Source organism: Ostrea edulis, chromosome 4, assembly GCF_947568905.1.
Source record: "Ostrea edulis chromosome 4, xbOstEdul1.1, whole genome shotgun sequence".
NCBI lineage: Eukaryota > Metazoa > Mollusca > Bivalvia > Ostreida > Ostreidae > Ostrea > Ostrea edulis.
This window is the reverse complement of record NC_079167.1, coordinates 48,760,077-48,777,551: the sequence shown is the minus strand read 5'-3', so window position 1 is coordinate 48,777,551 and position 17,475 is coordinate 48,760,077. Positions and strand designations below refer to the sequence as shown.

General features: G+C 34.2%; 1 protein-coding gene across 9 annotated transcripts in view; it reads left to right on the top strand.

The window, feature by feature from the left end:
• Positions 1 to 17,475, top strand: part of LOC125670617 (calcium uptake protein 1, mitochondrial-like) — a 55,458-nt gene that overhangs the window by 32,638 nt on the left and 5,345 nt on the right. For 5 of the 9 annotated variants that reach the window (XM_056162800.1, XM_048905873.2, XM_056162801.1 and 2 more), the window contains 5 exons: positions 5,305 to 5,413; positions 5,543 to 5,625; positions 9,126 to 9,320; positions 10,248 to 10,397; positions 14,899 to 15,007. In XM_056162800.1, the coding sequence (XP_056018775.1) occupies positions 5,305 to 5,413; positions 5,543 to 5,625; positions 9,126 to 9,320; positions 10,248 to 10,397; positions 14,899 to 15,007 (646 nt within the window). Of the gene's footprint in view, positions 1 to 2,529; positions 2,575 to 4,630; positions 4,646 to 5,304; positions 5,414 to 5,542; positions 5,626 to 9,125; positions 9,321 to 10,247; positions 10,398 to 14,898; positions 15,008 to 17,475 lie in introns of all 9 variants that reach the window. The other 4 variants (XM_048905870.2, XM_048905866.2, XM_048905869.2 and 1 more) reach the window with 2 other exon arrangements.

The following is a 17,475-nucleotide window of genomic DNA, read 5'->3' as shown; positions in this document are numbered from 1 at the left end:
ACAAAAGTGTAATGCCTATAAAAAAGACAAGATAAGACAGAGACATCTTTATTTTTTTCTATAAAAATCTATTATGTACACAAGATTTGCACATTTATAAAACATATCATTCATATATAACAAGAAATAGGGGTACCAATAATAAAGAACTCATTGTTTGAACTAAATTGCTCATAAACTCGATTGTCGACCTTCTTGTTGGGAATTTAAAAATGGTTGATGTACACTTTTTGAGGGGGGGGTGGGGGGTCTCAAAAAGTGTGCTTTTTGCACACTTTGGAAAATGGTTGACAATTATGGATGACCCCTTATTAAAATGCACATAAACACTGATAAATACAAGTCACTTGCACCTCGCAAGGATTCACTTAATAATTACCAATGAAGCGTCAAGATGTGTCCCCATATTACACAGAATAAATTGGATATCATAGATTGTATTTCACCAATCGGAGACTATTTTACCATGAGAATTAAATTCTTAAGATATGTAAACCACAGCTGTTTTCATGTGCAATTACCACTTGACTTGAAATAGTCTCTTTGATAAATGACAGAAAGACGAAGTGGTTATAATTTTGGCAATAAAGAAGCCTGTTGATTTAGTTTTTTTTTATTTAGGGTTAATCACTTTCAGGCTTGTAGGAAATGCTTCCAGAGCAAAATGGAAGCATGTTTTACTCTTAAACAGATTTCCATCAGAATTTTAAAAATTTCCAGAAAGGATTTGAAGTCTTTTGATATTTTAAAGAAGTAGGTACAGTTTCTACTGTCATCTGGCCCAGAAAATAGATGATTTCAGCAGGGGTCCCAAAATCTGGTATTCAAATAAGGAATATATAAGCAAATCAAAACTACGTTTAATTTGATCCGAAATGGCTTTGTGTTGTATGACAGGAGCGTGAAGTTGGCATAAAAATGCCAAAATCAATGAAAAATTTCATAAATTCAGGGTGTTTTCCTTTCAGAAAACATACAGCCCATGTGTTGAGCAAATTCTTAATACACAATATATATTGATTGCATTTTGCTCGACGGATGGGCACACCTTTTCCTAAGCAATAATCTGGATCAAATTTAACAGTTATTAAACTCTTTTTTAAAAAATGGCAGAAAAAACTCTTATTCATGATGTAATAATGCTAAAAAATTAGAAATAACTTTGATTTAAGTTGAGATAGTATACTTGGCATGTATTTAACTTATTCAAAACACATATTAAGCTAGATTCAAGACACTTTTAAATCAGAGAAATTTTTGGGGCCTTTTTATATACACAATTGTACCTTGTTCTTTACAGTGATCTTGAGCTAAAAAAGTTCTTCCATGTTGTGATTCTGTTAGATCATTTAACAACTAGAAGTATGTACAGTAAAACACAATTGTAGCAAACCTCCAGGGCCAGAAGGAAAAAAAACCAGTTCACTATAATCAAACTTCATTACAGTAAAACTCGAATATAGGGAACACGGATATAGCGAAATTAGGGCTATAGCGAAGTGAAATCGATTTCCCCGGCAAATTCTTTATATATTCTATATAAAAATCTGCGTCTATAACGAACACGGATATAGCGAATTTACGGGTATACCAAAGTAAATTTCTATTCCCCTTGAATTAAAAATGAACATAAAATCACCTTTTATAACGAATCTTTTTTCTCCTTGTGATTTGTAACAATCGCTTTCCATTACCATAAAGGACCCACAATTATTACGAAATTTCTGTTCGTATTTTTCAAAAGAGGTTGTTAACGCAAAATAATACTTATGCATACGTTTAGCAAATATATTGTCGGTATTGTTTGCTATTCTCGTTAATTAAATTTGAAGTTTGATTGCATTTATTTGATGGTACACTCCTTTATTTGTGTAAAGCAACAAGTAAATGACCACTGCAATAAACTGTTTGTATGTATTGCACATAATTTTGTTGACATTTTTCTTTCGACATGTTCTTGCGTGACTTAATAATCCATCAAGAAAATTTATGATATATAAATCAGTGTGTATAGTTGTTGTATCAAAATATTCTCGAAAATACATAGGCTTAATTTCTCTTAGAGACAATACAAAACCCAAGTACATCGATTGCTGCTTTCTTATACAACTGATATATGTAGAACAAATCAGTTCTATAACGAATTCGTTTTTTTTAAATTATGAATTCACTATAGGTGTATAGCGAATTACGCTTATAGCGAATTTTTATAGACTGTCCGCAGAAATTCGCTATATCAGAGTTTTACTGTATATCCAATAATATTTTCATTATTTTTCTATGATAGGGGAATAAATATCACTTTGCAATAAGTGTGAATTCGTTATAAGCATGTTCGTTACAGGCGTGTTTTACTGTAGGATGCATTGAATTTTAAAACATTCGAAAACATATGTCACATTTAACTGTATTGTCATTAATGACTTGGGACATGAAAACGGTATAGCCATTAGAAGATCTGTAGATTTATTTACTTCTGCATTTGATATCATCTGTCATTGTTTCACCCTATCCAATCATATTCAACAGAGAAAAAAAATCTTAAGTGTTCCCAGGCTGTGTCGGCTTAAAGTGGTGAGTTTTGCAAGGCTTGCTATAGAATGACATCATATACTCAGTTGAACAAGCCTGTCATAGCTCAGAATGTCCAACAGATTGTAGTTTACCATATGTTTGTGTGTAATCTAAATTTGTCTTGCCATGTTATAAACATGTGTACAATGTACATCTCAATACAAAACATATGGTGATACATGTACTATTCATCTTATTTTTGTAACCAAGCAATGTTTATTTTATTTTGTAGGAGAGAGAACACAATATCAATTTCACTCTTGAATTCCTACTGTTCAATGTCTGTAACTCAACACACATAAACATTATGCCTTAATCTAACATCAATTGTACCAGTGTCTCTTTAGGTCACATGAGTAAACTGGACGATGTCTGTTGTTGTGTGTTGTCTGTCGTACATTAAAAATTGAACATTTTTAAGATAACTACTATTCCAATTCTTTTCAAATTTGGTATGAAGCATCTTTGGGACAAGGGGGAGATAGATTGGAAATTTCAGGACTCCTGCACCCCAGTGCCTTAGGGGCAGGGCAAAAACTACCAAAATTTGACCAGTTTTCAAAATTTTCTCACCACCACTCATCTGTATGAAATATTAAATGCTTAGTGATGTAGGACAGAAAAACCTCTACCAAAATTGTGAATTTCATAATCACTGGGGTAGAGGTTCTAATTCCAGGATGGGGCCAAACTTTGGTATATAGTGTTAAAATATGTATAAAACATTTGAATAACATCGTCTTAGTAAATTGAAACTGTATGAAAGAGCAGGTACTCCTTTACCAAAATGGTTTTGGTATCAGGATGGGATAAAAATGGTCAGTGATTAAATGTGTTAGCAATTGAACATTTTTAATTTCTTGATTCCTATTCTTTTCAAATTTGGTATTAAGACAAGTGTAAAGTAAATTGTAAATTTCAGGACTCCTGCACACCCAAAGCCTTAGGGGCAGGGCAAAATTGAAAATTTTTCAAAAGTGTTCTTCTCTATAACTGCACATGTGCAATAAAAACCAAATGCATATGAAGCCTCTACCAAAATTGCAAATTTCATGATCCCTGAGGTAGAGAGTCTGTCTCTATGGCAGGGCCAAACTTGGTATATTTAGTGTATATGTGTAAAACAGTTGAATGATATCTTTTGTAATGCTATTGATACTAAATTGAAACTAAATAGATATTTAGAGGGAGTAAGTGGTCTTTTCCCAAAATTGTAAATTTCATAATCTTAGGGGTAAGGGTTTGATTCTAGGGTGGAGCCAAAATTATTATAGTGATTATTGTCTTTATCATTTGAAAGACTTCCTGAAGTTTGCCGAGGCCATCTGATTCATTAAAAATATTTTTGTTTGATGTACTCCGACCCACATTTTTCAAGGTGGGTCAGTAGGTAGGTGTTATTTTTGGGGTGTTTTTTTTTAATGTCATGAAATTTTTTAATATTTTGTTTTAGAATAAGGAGAATTTTCTATTTTTCAAGGGAACCCAAAAAAAATGAAATTTTAAATTGCTGAAAAAAATGATCGGGTAGAAGCAAATTTGACGGGTCGGTCGGAGTACATCAAACAAATCAATTTTTATTTTTGGCCTGATATGGTATAAAAACTAAATGCATATTTAGGAAAAACAGAAAAGGATATACCAAATTGTGAATTTTGCATCCCCCAGGGTTTTGGCTCTCTGTAAGGTTAAGTGTTGCATATAATATATTTAATTATATTATGTATCTTTCATCAGTGTAGGCACTTTCAGGGGCATTTAAGTTTTAAGAACACATTTTGTTTGATACTGTTGCTGGATATTAGAAATTTTTTCTAGATTCCATAGCCCTTGGGGCTAGTGGTACTTTTAACTAATACTAACTGATAAGGCTTGTGGGCCTCTTTTTGATATGTTGATAACATGCATTTCAAGTCTGGCATTATTATGCTGAGTTGTGTGAGAGAGTGTTTAATGCTTTTGTAATGTATAAACTGTTTTAAAATAACAAACTTTTGAGGTACAGTATCATAACTTTTATACTGGCATGTAAATTACAAAATAAAGGATTTTTTAGTGCAGACAAAATAAGGTAAAAGAAAATTAATGGCTGCATATATGCTTTTGTCTCACCATTTCATCTTTCTGAGTTGTCTGCATGAAACATGCAAAACCGATAATCTTCCCCTCCAAAAACTGGGAAAGATGTGTTTTTGTTAGGTCAGTAAAACCATTTGCATTGCCGCTATGTCTATTGGCCATTCCTACCTAATGCACATGTTTATGTATATAATGGAGACTCAAGATGATTTTTGAATTGTTGATTGAAAGATTGTATGTCCCCAACACGAAAATAATTTCACAAAAACAGCATGCATGTTTTTCATTTCCACAATGAAATGCACTGTTTACAAGCAACATCACTGTTCTGAATGAATGTGTGTTAAAGCATGACTTTTCTCTCTTTAATACACATAAACCTATATATATATTGATGTATCTCTGTTGTATCTCATGTATTTATTTTTTTCATGATGAGGCCATATGTTAAAACTTAAAACTCAGAACAACTTTGCTTGCTTTGATATGATTCAATGTCTGCATTAATTAAATGTTACTAAGTAAAGAATGCTAGTAATGATCATTTATATGGTAAAGATTTGAATAAGAAAGTTGTAAGATTTTACCTGTTAAATTCTGCATCTTTTTAATGTTAATCACTGTGTCACCATGTCTTCTGCACTATTGCAGAACAGCAAAGTGGAGTGGAATCTCGGAGAGGACAGTATCTTCTATCAAATGGGAGAGAGTGGCCTCATTTCTTTCTCTGATTACATCTTTCTGCTGACTGTTCTCTCTAGTAAGTAATTGAGATGTTCACTGAGAATGTTCGTCTTAAATAAACAAGATATAAGATTCACTGTCATCTTTCAAAACCAAGTTTTAGTCATCCACAAAGTGTCTAGTAATGGTTCTTTTGTATTTTCAGCACCACCTAGGAATTTCCAGATTGCATTTCAAATGTTTGACTTCAATGGAGATGGTGAAGTGGACATTGAAGAATTTGAAAAGGTTAGTTAACTGATATTTATAGTAAACACAGTTATAGCCAATATATATAGGAAACAAATATACTTTACACTGAGAAATTTCCACCCCATGGTATTAGTCCCCTACTGGTGAAACTGATGGGGACTATAGCTTTCCTCTATGTCTCTCTGTCCACTTGTCCTCTGTCAGTTTGTCCCACATGGTTTTCCGCACTTTTTATGCTCCCCGAAAAATTTCCTGATTGTATTTGTGTACAAACATTTGAAAGCCATGTTACTGAAATTAAAAATCACGTGATTTACCTTATTGCGGGAAATATGGCGGACCACGAGTCTGCGTTCAAATTGATGGTCTATATTTCTGAAAAAGCACATGTATTATTTTGATATGGGATTATTTAAATGTTATCACGGTTTGATAGGTGAAAGGCTCTTTTACTCTGCTCTTACGAATGGAACATGATCGTCACAACAAATTGAACGATGCAGAGAAGTCTGCATTAAAATATATATTGGGCAACATTAAAATTTATTTAAGAGTAAATTGCCGTCATCATGCAATTCCCTTAGATAGCAATGCATCACATTAAAGTGTTTTTAAAAGTGATTACGATTATAAATGTCAAACCACATTCAAAGCATTTCTAGATTTTTTAGTTAGGAGAATTGATCAGTGGTAATGAAAAGGGTTGTTAATTCATTAACAACTGTAAAGGTCTTCATCCATGACGAATACAAAATGTCCTGTTAAAATTTCATGAGACATTGCAATATTTACGTGTATTATATACAACTGTACAAAATGAATGCTCTTCCTGCCAGATAATCCAACTATCCCCCAGGTTGGATACCGGGTCTTTCGTTACTTGTAGATTGCTTTAATATCAGATACTGAAGATTTTGATTTTGGTGCTGATATTTATACTAAAACCTTTTTATTGTTTTATTCTTGATTTCTATATTACTTTGATCTGTTTAGTGTTTACTTTGACTTGTAATAGCATGTGTAAACATGTGTTACAATAAAATTAAATTCATATATATATATATATATAGATATATATATATATATGTAAGACTCTAAAGTGCGATGGTCGCTCCAAAGTGCGATGGTCACGCCAAAGTGTGATGGTCTGCGCTAAAGTGCGATGGTTTGTTAACGTTACAGACGCTAAAGTGCGATGGTCACGCCAGAGTCTGATGGTGCGGAGTTCAGAAACGTTTGTGACGTCATGTCATTGTGACGTCATTCTTAACGTCTTTCAAAATAAAATGGAAGAAATGCAACATGGACGACAGCAACGGCAAGGTTTACACTGTTGAGGATAGTGAGAACGGCAAAGTACATTTGTTGTGGAACTATATCTTCTTCGCCCAAACATTATTTAATTCATGATCATTTATTACTTTGATGTACACGTATTAAATTCCTGGTAATATGCTATAATACAAAACATTCTTTAAGAAATGAAACTTATGATTCTTTGTTTGATGCATGTATCAAACGAAACATTGGACGGAAAACTTCATCAATGTAGCGCATTCCCTGTTTGGATTTTTGATGCATTTAAATACATTCATTATGACATGTATTGGTGTGGTAAAGTCACCAACAACTGTACCTTCCTATTTGTATTTTGGTTTGGTTTTTTTTTGGTTGCATCCTTGGACTCCCAAATTGCACTGCATTTCTTGTCTACATTAGCAGCAGTATATCACCAATGGTATTAGAAATAATTATTTTTATCAATTCTTTTTTCCATCATGAAATGCCATCTGTTTCGTTGACAAGAACAATATAGGAATTGTTACTGTCATCAGTGGCCATATCTGTTTACATGGTTTTTTAAAAAATATGGAATCACGATATTTCGCAAAACGAAGTGATTACCAAATACAAATCAATAAGTTTGCGTTTCAGGATTTCCTATTCGTAAAATGTCAAATTATTTTATTTTTATGCGCCCGTCATTAGACGGGATGTATTATGTTATGGTGCTGTCCTTGCGTCTGTCTGGCTGCCAACCATCCATCCAAGGTCATGTTTTCCGGACTTTTTTCCATAACAGATGCATGTACAACTTTCAAATGTGGTCACAATTCTCCCTCAAGAAGTGTAAGAGTGAGTTTGCATTTCAGCTAGATTGGTCTGTCCTTGACCTACTTTTGGGCTAAAAATAGTTCAGTTTTTCTGAGCTTTTTTTCATTACAAATACAGATATTGCCCTGATATTTAGTCACAGGCTTCCTCTTGGAGGAATAGAAGTTCAGTTTGCATTTCAGCTGGATTGGTCCATCCTTGACCTACTTTTGAGCTTAAAATAGGTGAAACGGTTTTCCGGGGGCTTTTTTTCATTACGGATACAGATATTGCCCTGATGTTTAGTCTCGGAGGAATACAAGTGCAGTTAGCATTTCAGCTGGATTGGTGCACTGTGACTTTTTTAGGGGTAGAAGTAGGTCAAACAGTTTTCCAGATTTTTTTTTTTTTTGGTATAGTCACAGGCATTGTTTTGAAATTTAGTCATAACCTCCCTCTCAGAGAAATTCATAATCAGTTCACATTTTAAACATTGCAACTTAATTGGTGCACCATAACCTACTTTAGGGCTAAAAGTAGATCAAATATCATAGATATTTTGTCACAACCTCACTCTCGGAGAAATACATAATCAGTTCACATGTCAGATGGATTGGTGCACCATGACCCACTTTAAGGCTTTTCTATTCAGAATGTGTGTTGTATGAATTCAGAGTGCACAATATGCTTCCAGGTTGAATTTCACTGTCCGACGGGCATATATTGTACCGTTTGTGGTACTCTTGTTCATCATTTAAATCATTCAAAAATATCACTGAAAAATTTGAAAGACTTTAGAATGACATCATAGATTAAACAAATTATTTTGTTATTGTGCAAAATATGCATTTGTGAGTAAAATCAGTTTTCTCACAATTGCAACAAGTTTGTAACACATGGAATTTTATTGAAGTTGTCTGGGTCACCTAACATAATGCAGTTCCATATTTAGCAATATCAGTTACAAATGAATGTTTAACAAATTGCTACTGAATAATCATATCTAGTTGGAGTCAGTTAAACAGCCCCAACCCTCGATCCTCTGAAACCACTCTTAGATTTATTGTTTTACATTCACCTGAATCATTCTTTTACCTTCAAATTGAGAAGATTTCCATTTGTCATGCTGTCAATGCTCGAGTCTGTACTCCAAACAGCATTAGATTTTAACTGAAGAATGTGATCAAACAATTTTACAACCACAGTTTGAAAATAGTACTCAATGGATCACATAGTCAGAGTATGAGTGTAAGTATGATAAAAGTCCTATAACCTCCAGGCCTTATTTGTGATGAGCTTCTTGCACTGCTTCAGTGTTCTAAGGAAGTTTTCAATAAACTCATTCAGGATGCCAATGGGATGAAAATGAAACTGGGAAAATTTTTCTAGCATACAGTTATTGCTTTATTCAGAATCTTTGTTGTTGTTTACAATATATGTAGGTGAATGCCATTATAAGGAACCAGACTAGTATTGGCAAACGTCACAAGGATCATGCTGTCACAGGCAGTGTTAATAAAGGTGTTGGGTCCGTGCTCTTGACCTATTTCTTTGGTCCAGATGGTAAAAAGAAGCTTACTGTCAAAGAATTTCTTACATTCCAACAGAGACTTCAAAATGAAGTATTGCGTATAGAGGTTAGTGAATTTTATTGATACAGGCTGTGTTAATGGTTATTAATGAAAATATCTGGAAATAACTGAAAAATGATGTATTAATTTTGACTGACAATTAAGGTGATTGAGATGGTGATTCTTCTACACAGGATCCAAACCATAACCCATGATAAAGTGTCATTTGAATACTGTTTATGAATTCATTGATTTGTATATATACACACAAAAGTCAAAGGCACTGTAGAATTTTTATGCCCCCGAGATCGAAGATCGGGGAGCATATTGTTTTTATCCTGTCTGTCATTCTGTAATTCTGTCATATTCTGTCTGAAACTTTAACCTTGCTAATAACTTTTGAACAGTAAGTGATAGAGCTTTGATATTTCACATGAGTATTCCTTGTGACAAGACCTTTCCGTGGGTACCAACATTTTTTACCCTGTGACCTTGACCTTGGAGTTTGACCTACTTTTTGAAAACTTTAACCTTGCTAATAAGTTTGAACAGTAAGTGATAGAGCTTTGCTATTTCACATAAGTATTCCTTGTGTCAAGACCTTTCTGTGGGTACCAACATTTTTGAACCTGTGACCTTGACCTTGGAGTTTAATCTACTTTTTGAAAATTTTAACCTTGCTTATAACTTTTTAACAGTAAGTGATAGAGCTTTGATATTTCACATGAGTATACCTTGTGACAAGACCTTTCCGTTGGTACTAAACCTTTTGACCTTGACATTTGACCTACTTTTAATTTTTTTTTTTACATAGGTCATAACTTCTAAATGGTAAATATTAGAGCTTTCATATTGTACATGAGCATTTCTTGTGACAAGATCTTTCTACTGGTACCAAGATATTTGTCCTTTTGTCCTTGGCCATCTTCGGAATTGGCCATTATCGGGGGCATTTGTGTTTCACAAACACATCTTGTTTATTTCATCTTACAGTTTGACCGATATGATCCATTGTATGAAGAGAAAGGGAAGATTTCAGAGAAAGACTTTGGTCGCATTCTCCTGACCTATGCAGGATATCCAGACCAGAAGAAATCACGCATGTTAAAGAGAGTCAAAAAGAAGTACAAGGAAGACCCTAAGGTAGGGAGTATTGAAATCAAATCCTTAATGTCAAATTTAAAGGAAAGGTTTTAAATCTCAAGTACAGCAAAACCTGATGATAATGAGCACAATTCACATAATGAATTGCTGCTTATATGGAAGTTATTTTTAGTCATAGTAGTTAGCAAGATATAGAAAAATGATTAGATATAATGAATTATTGCATATTACAAACCACAGTTAATTGTTCCTATTGCTTCACTTTAACAAGGTTTTACTGTAATATTTGAGCAAAGCCACAGTTTGATTAATACTGGATCAAAACAATTGTAGTAAATAACACTGGAAATATATGGGAATATATAGGGAAACATCTTAAAAATCTTCATCTCTACTACAATAGGGCCATGATTAGTCATATTGATATAATAATTGATATGCAAGTATCTTCAGGTAGTTCAAATTGAAGTTTGTTAAATTCAAAGGCCCCAGATAGGGTTGGGCTGCAATAGGAGATCAAAGTTTTATAATTAATTAAAACAAATTCTTTTCAAGAGTAGATTTAGTGCGGCACCACTAAATCATATCCAAATGCAAATGTTCCCAAGTTGTGTGGGTTCAAGGTTTTTTTGATGCCCCAGCAACTATAGTAGGAGGTATTTATTGTTTTGTCCTGTCTGTCCAATACTTTTGAATGGTGAGTGATAGGACTCTCATATTTTTATATTCACATTCCTTGGTACCCAAGTTTTTAACCTGTCTTGACCTTGAAGTTTGACCTACTTTTTAAGAAAACCTAACCAATTTAATATCTTCTGAGATACATTTGTATTTAAGGTAGGGCTTCCTTTAATTGCTTATAAATTCCTTACAGTAAGGCCTTACATTTCATACATGATCTTGACCTTGAAGTTTGATCCAAATTTCAAAACTTTAACCTTGCTTATAACATTTGAATAATGAGTGAAAGAGCTCTTTTTTTTTTTTTCGGTACCAAAGTTTATAACCTTGTGACTTTGACCTTGGAGTTTAACCTACTTTTTAGCTCACCTGAGCTGAAAGCTTAAGTGAGATTTTCTGATCGCTTTTTGTCTGTCGTCTGTCTGTCCGTCTGTTAAACATTTACATTTTCAACTTCTCCAAAACCACTGGGCCAATTTTAACCAATGTTGGCACAAATCATCCTTGGGTGAAGGGGATTCAAAATTGTTCAAATGAGGGCCAACCCCTTATCCAAGGGGAGATAATAGCAAATCAGTAAAAATACACTGAAAATTTTAAAAAATCTTCTTCTCCAGAACCAGTAAGCCAATTTCATTCAAACTTAATGCAAATCATCCTTAGTTGAAGGGAATTCAAAATTGTTCAAATTAAGGGCCAGGTTCTCTTCAAAGGGGAGATAATCACAAAAGTGTAAAAATAGGGTGGGGTCATTTAAAAATCTTCTCATGAACCACTGTACCAGTATAGTTGAAATTTACTTGGAAGTTTGCTGACATAATGGAGATTCAAGTTTGTTCATATCATGGCCCCCAGGGGTCGGATGGCGCCACAATAGGGGAAACCATCGAAATAAGGACTCCGTTTTCAAAATTTATAACTATCAGGATAAAAATTGTCAATGCCATCCTAGTAATATATCCTTGACAGGTCATTTGAGAGCATAAAATCTACAACCAACCAACATAAATTTTTTCTCTTTCAAGGAAACAGTCTATGCAGTCAGATAAAGAAATTTCCTTTAATATTTATTTCATCTATCTGTCATTCCATTATACTTGTAGTTTCTGGACCTGTTTTATCCCCGTCAACTGAAATTTGAGATAAATTGTTTTACCCTATCCATCCCATAGGTGGATTCAGGAATTTGTGATGGGGGGGGGGGGGGGGGGGGGTCATTGTTATTGCTATACTCGGATCTGACTTTAAATGAAAAGAAGAAGCTTATTTAAAGGTTACTCCCAATAGGCTGGGGCAAAATCCTGAATTCTGAGCATTTCCTGGCACCTCTTTTTCACTTTTAAATTGCCTGCTACATACAGAGACACTACAGCTCATTTTCCACATTTTAATGAAGTGTTTTTAGCTCACCTGATGAGCTTTTCTGATCAAAATTTGTATGTCGGCGTCGTAAACTTTTTACATTTTCGACTTCTTTTCAAGAACCGCTGGGCCAATTTCAACCACACTTGCCACAAAGCATCCTTGGGTGAAGGGCTTTCAAGTTTGTTCAGATGAAGGGCCATGTCCCTTTCAAAGGGGGAGATAATGACAAAAATGCAAAAATAGGGTGGGGTCATTTAAAAATCTTCTTCTCAAGAACCACTGGGCCAGAAAAGCTGAAATTTACATGAAAGCTTCCTGATAAAGTGCAGATTCAAGTTTGTTCAAATCATGGCCCCCAGGGGTTGGATGGGGCCACAATAGGGGATCATAGTTTTAAATATTGATATATAGGATAAATCTTTAAAAATCTTCTTCTAAAGAACCGCTGAGCCAGAAAAGCTGAAATTTACATAAAAGCTTCCTGACATAATGCAGATTCAAGTTTGTTCAAATCATGGCCCCTGGGAGTATGATGGGACCATAATAGGGGATCAAAGTTTTACATACTAATATATAGGAAAAATCTTCTTAAGAACCACTGGGCCAGAAAAGCTGAAATTTACATGGAAGCTTCCTGACATAGTGCAGATTCAAGTTTGTTCAAATCATGGCCCCCGGGGGTTGGATGGGGCCACAATAGGGGATCAAAGTTTTACATAGAAATAAATACTAGGAAAAATCTTCTTCTCAAGAACTACTGAGCCAGAAAAACTGAGATTTACATGAAAGCTTTCTGACATAATACAGATTCATGTTTGTTCAAATCATGGCCCCTGGGGGTATGATGGGGCCATAATAGGGGATCAAAGTTTTACATACTAATATATAGGGAAAATCTTCTGATGAAGAACCACTGAGCCAGAAAAGCTGAGATTTACATGAAAGCTTCCTGACATAGTGTAGATTCAAGTTTGTTCAAATCATGGCCCCTGGGGGTTGGAGGGGACCATAATAGGGGGTCAAAGTTTTACATACAAATATATAGGGAAAATCTTTAAAAATCTTCTTCTCAAGAACCACTGAGCCAGAAAAGCTGATAGTTACATGGAAGCTTTGTGACATATTTCAGATTTCAGTTTGTTAAAATCATGGCCCTAGGGGTAGGATGGGGTCACAAGGGGGGGATCAAAGTTTTGCATACAAATATATAGGGAAAATCTTTAAATATGAACCAAGATGACTCAGGTGAGCAATGTGGCCCTTGGGCCTCTTGTTTAAGAAAACCAAACCTCTTAAATAACTCCTGAAGTATTTAATGTAGGGCTTTTATATTTTGTATATACAGTGAAACTTTTCTAAACCAGCCGGCTCTCGGACCGAAAAAAAAAAACGGCCGGCTTGGAGGGATGGCTGGTTAACTGAGAATTTAGCATTTAGAGACATTTTATCTCAATATTCACAAAGTAGGTACTGTTCCCTTTCTTCTGGTGATCTATGATCAATTATCAGTGGAGATCAAATTAGTCCGCTTGTACCTACAGGTAATTATACATGTGTAATTAACACGAAATATTCTCACTGAAATATCATCTAATTGCAAACTGAAAATCTATAACAGGATTCTGATACATAAAGAAAACACAGAGGCATATTGGAATTCCTCTTACCTATAAAAACTCTGTTTACATGCATCGCTTGTATCATTAACAAATTTGTTTTGACGTTTTAAAGTAGTAAATATGAAAGTTTGATTTGAATATTACTTAGGAATTTTAAATCTATGGAAACCAAGAAAATTAAGTTATCTTTTAATAATTATCATTAACGGTCATGGGTTTGTTTTCTTTATTAACTACCACTTATATCCATACGATAGAATGGTGCAACAATATGGCGTTTGATACCATATTCATTCAATATGTTCCTAACTGTTTCTTACATTTTGTACAGTATTTGGAAGGGTCACTTGGTTTAGCCAAGTGTCACTTAAAACCCTTGAAAGCACAGGTAAACAATAGAAATTAAAGAGGCCACTTGTGTTTTTCACACCTCCGGTGGATGATTTCCCACATGGCCAGTTGGTCAGTCCAATTGTACACCAGGCCAATCTTGATCACCCCCTGGCCTCTTTGTCTTAAAAAAGTGGCCAGTATGTTAAGGGTAAATTACACATGATTGTTAACAAATGTACTTTAAAAAGTGGCCGATGTCCGGTTTCAGGGGTGGCCGGTTTTGTAAGACTTTCTTTGTAAGGAAAGATTTCTGCCGGGACTTTAAAAATCGGCCGATATTCAGGGAGAACCGGTTTTCTGAGGGGTCGGTTTGGAGAAGTTTTACTGTAGATTCTTTATGGCAGGATCTTTCATGTAATACTATGTTGTTTGACCTTGTGACCTTGACCTACTTTTAAGGAAACCAAACCTATTAAATATCCCCCAAACTATGTTGTTTACACGTCTATATATGATTAAATTTAATGGGTAAATTTTTTCAGGGTATTACTTTTGACGAGTATTTAAACTTCTGGATGTTCCTGAAAAGCATCAACGATGTTGATACTGCTCTCAGTTTTTACCACCTTGCTGGTGTGTCCATCGATGAAGGTATGTGAACATGTTATTCTCTCAACAAAAGGTCTGTTAAGCATCTCGGTAGAATTTACAATATAATTTTCAAACTATTCCATGGAAAAACAAATGTTGATTTGTTCTGATTAAATCAACATGTGGCTAATTGTGCATCAAAAAAAATTCTGGCTGTAGTATGCATGTGATAAGTGGGACATAGACTTCAGAGTCAAAATTTTACACACACACACACCCAAAAAAAACTACTGGGCCAGGAAAGTGGAAATTTGCATGAAAGCTTCCTAACATATTGCAGATTCAAGTTTGTAAAAATCATGGCCCCTGGGAGCAGGATGGGATGGGACCACAAGGAGGGATCAAAGTTTTACATAGAAATATATAGGGAAAATCTTTAAAAAATCTTCTTCTCAAAAACTACTGGTCCAAGAAAGTGGAAATTTACATGAAAGCTTCCTAACATAGTACAGATTGAAGTTTATTCCAATCATGGCCCCTGAGGATAGGATGGGGCCACAATAGGGGATCAAAGTTTTAAATACAAATATATAGGGGAAATCATTAAAAATCTTCTAAAAAATCACTGGGCCAGAAAAGTTTACATTCACATGAAACTTCCTGACATAGTCCACATTCCAATTTTGAAAAAATCATGGCCCCTGGGAGTAGGTTGGGGCCACAATAGGGATCAAAGTTTTACATGTAATATATAGGAAAAATCTTTAAATATGAGCCCAGGTGAGTGGTGTGGCCTCTTGTATTTATTTCAGATCTGTCTGTCTGCAACTTGAACCAATGTTAGACTTCATTAAAGGACACATTGCATGTTTCCAAAGTATACAAAATACTATGTATTTTGTCTTCCTGTATGCTTATAGTAATGAATTCTAATAGTTAGCCAAAATATTGCGATAATTAGCCTCAATACTGATTTAAACCTTGACCTGATTTCAAAAAGTCTGGTTAATTAGTTAGGTAGTCACGTGCTACATTGACAGATGACATAGTCTGGTTAATTAGTTAGGTAGTCACGTGCTACATTGACAGATGACATGCGCCCTTCTTCTGATTGTGAAAGGAGTGTTAGATACTTTTAAAAACTCAGCTTCTAGGGGCCTAATTTATATACCATGGACAACACTCATTGTGATGTTGACAAAATCCCCGAGTCATATATGTTTTAGCCACCAGTGCATATAAATAGCAATGTAAATACCAACATGTAGCGAGGAAAGTGAGTATGATATTGGCAATTGCGAGTAAATAATGTTTAAATGAATGGCTGTATAAACACTATCTGGTAGCCTTATTCCTTTAAACATCTTTTTGTGCAATTATTATTTATATTTGGATTAGAAAAATTATGATAAGTTACATCGTTGACAACTAGGCCTACTGTCGTGGGTGCTCTTGGGAAAAAAATTATGTATCAAATTAAAAGTAGAAATTACAATACTTTATTTTAGTAAAGCAATTTTATCATTATTATTTTTTTTGAATTGTGAATTACATGTCGTTGGGAAGTGGGAGCGAGGCATTATACTGTTACAGTACTTGATGTTACGAGTTCATTTAAGAAAAATGAAAACTTTTACATTATAATTCAATTTAAAGTTAAGAAATACAATATTTTACTACTTATAATTGAAAGTTCAGTTATTTTTGTTCTTTAAAAATTTAGTAATCTAGCAGTTGGTAGAAACTAGGAGCACAAGTTATATGTTGTTACAAGGTGAAGGTCAGTTGGTGCGAGTGTGTTTGAATTTGAAGACCAGAGCAGAATGCATATGCTGTAGGCCTAGCAGTGCATAGCTTCAATATAACCATTTTCTCACAGTTCATCTGGGTCTCTGTCCAACTGCTTTTTGAAAAAGTGCATTGACAAAGGCGGCTGGGTTTTTTTATGGTAAAGTCCTTGCGCTGACAAAAAATTATCCACATCTTTTCCCTCATATCTTCCTTTAAAAAATTGAACTAACAGCTAATACACCTTTAAACAGCACAATGTTATTTACAAGCCATTAACGTGATAATTGGCTTTTTTGTCAATTAAGTCTAATGGCACTTAAAATATCGAAAGTAAATATGCATATTTCAAGATTTGAATTTTATGACTTTCAAACTCAAAAACTACACAAAATATTTCATTTAAAACACATTTAAAATAGTTTCAGGCATGAAAAGAATTAATTTTGCTGAAAAAATAAAAAGTTTAGTAATTTGTGATATGCATGTGATGATGTCCTTTAATGATTAATTGGAAAATCAGAGTTGAAGTTATGTAATTTATAAAGGTCAGCACAAATATGTCTTGTTCATCTATTATGGTGAACTGTTCTTGCATTTCCATGGGTTTCACATCATATATATGTATATGAAAGTCACAAAAAACTTCTGTGCCCAAATTGAATTACCAGTACGTGTATTAGTACTGCTGTTCATTGAGTTGCCCACTATTAATTTGATTGTATCTATGAGCTTGTTGT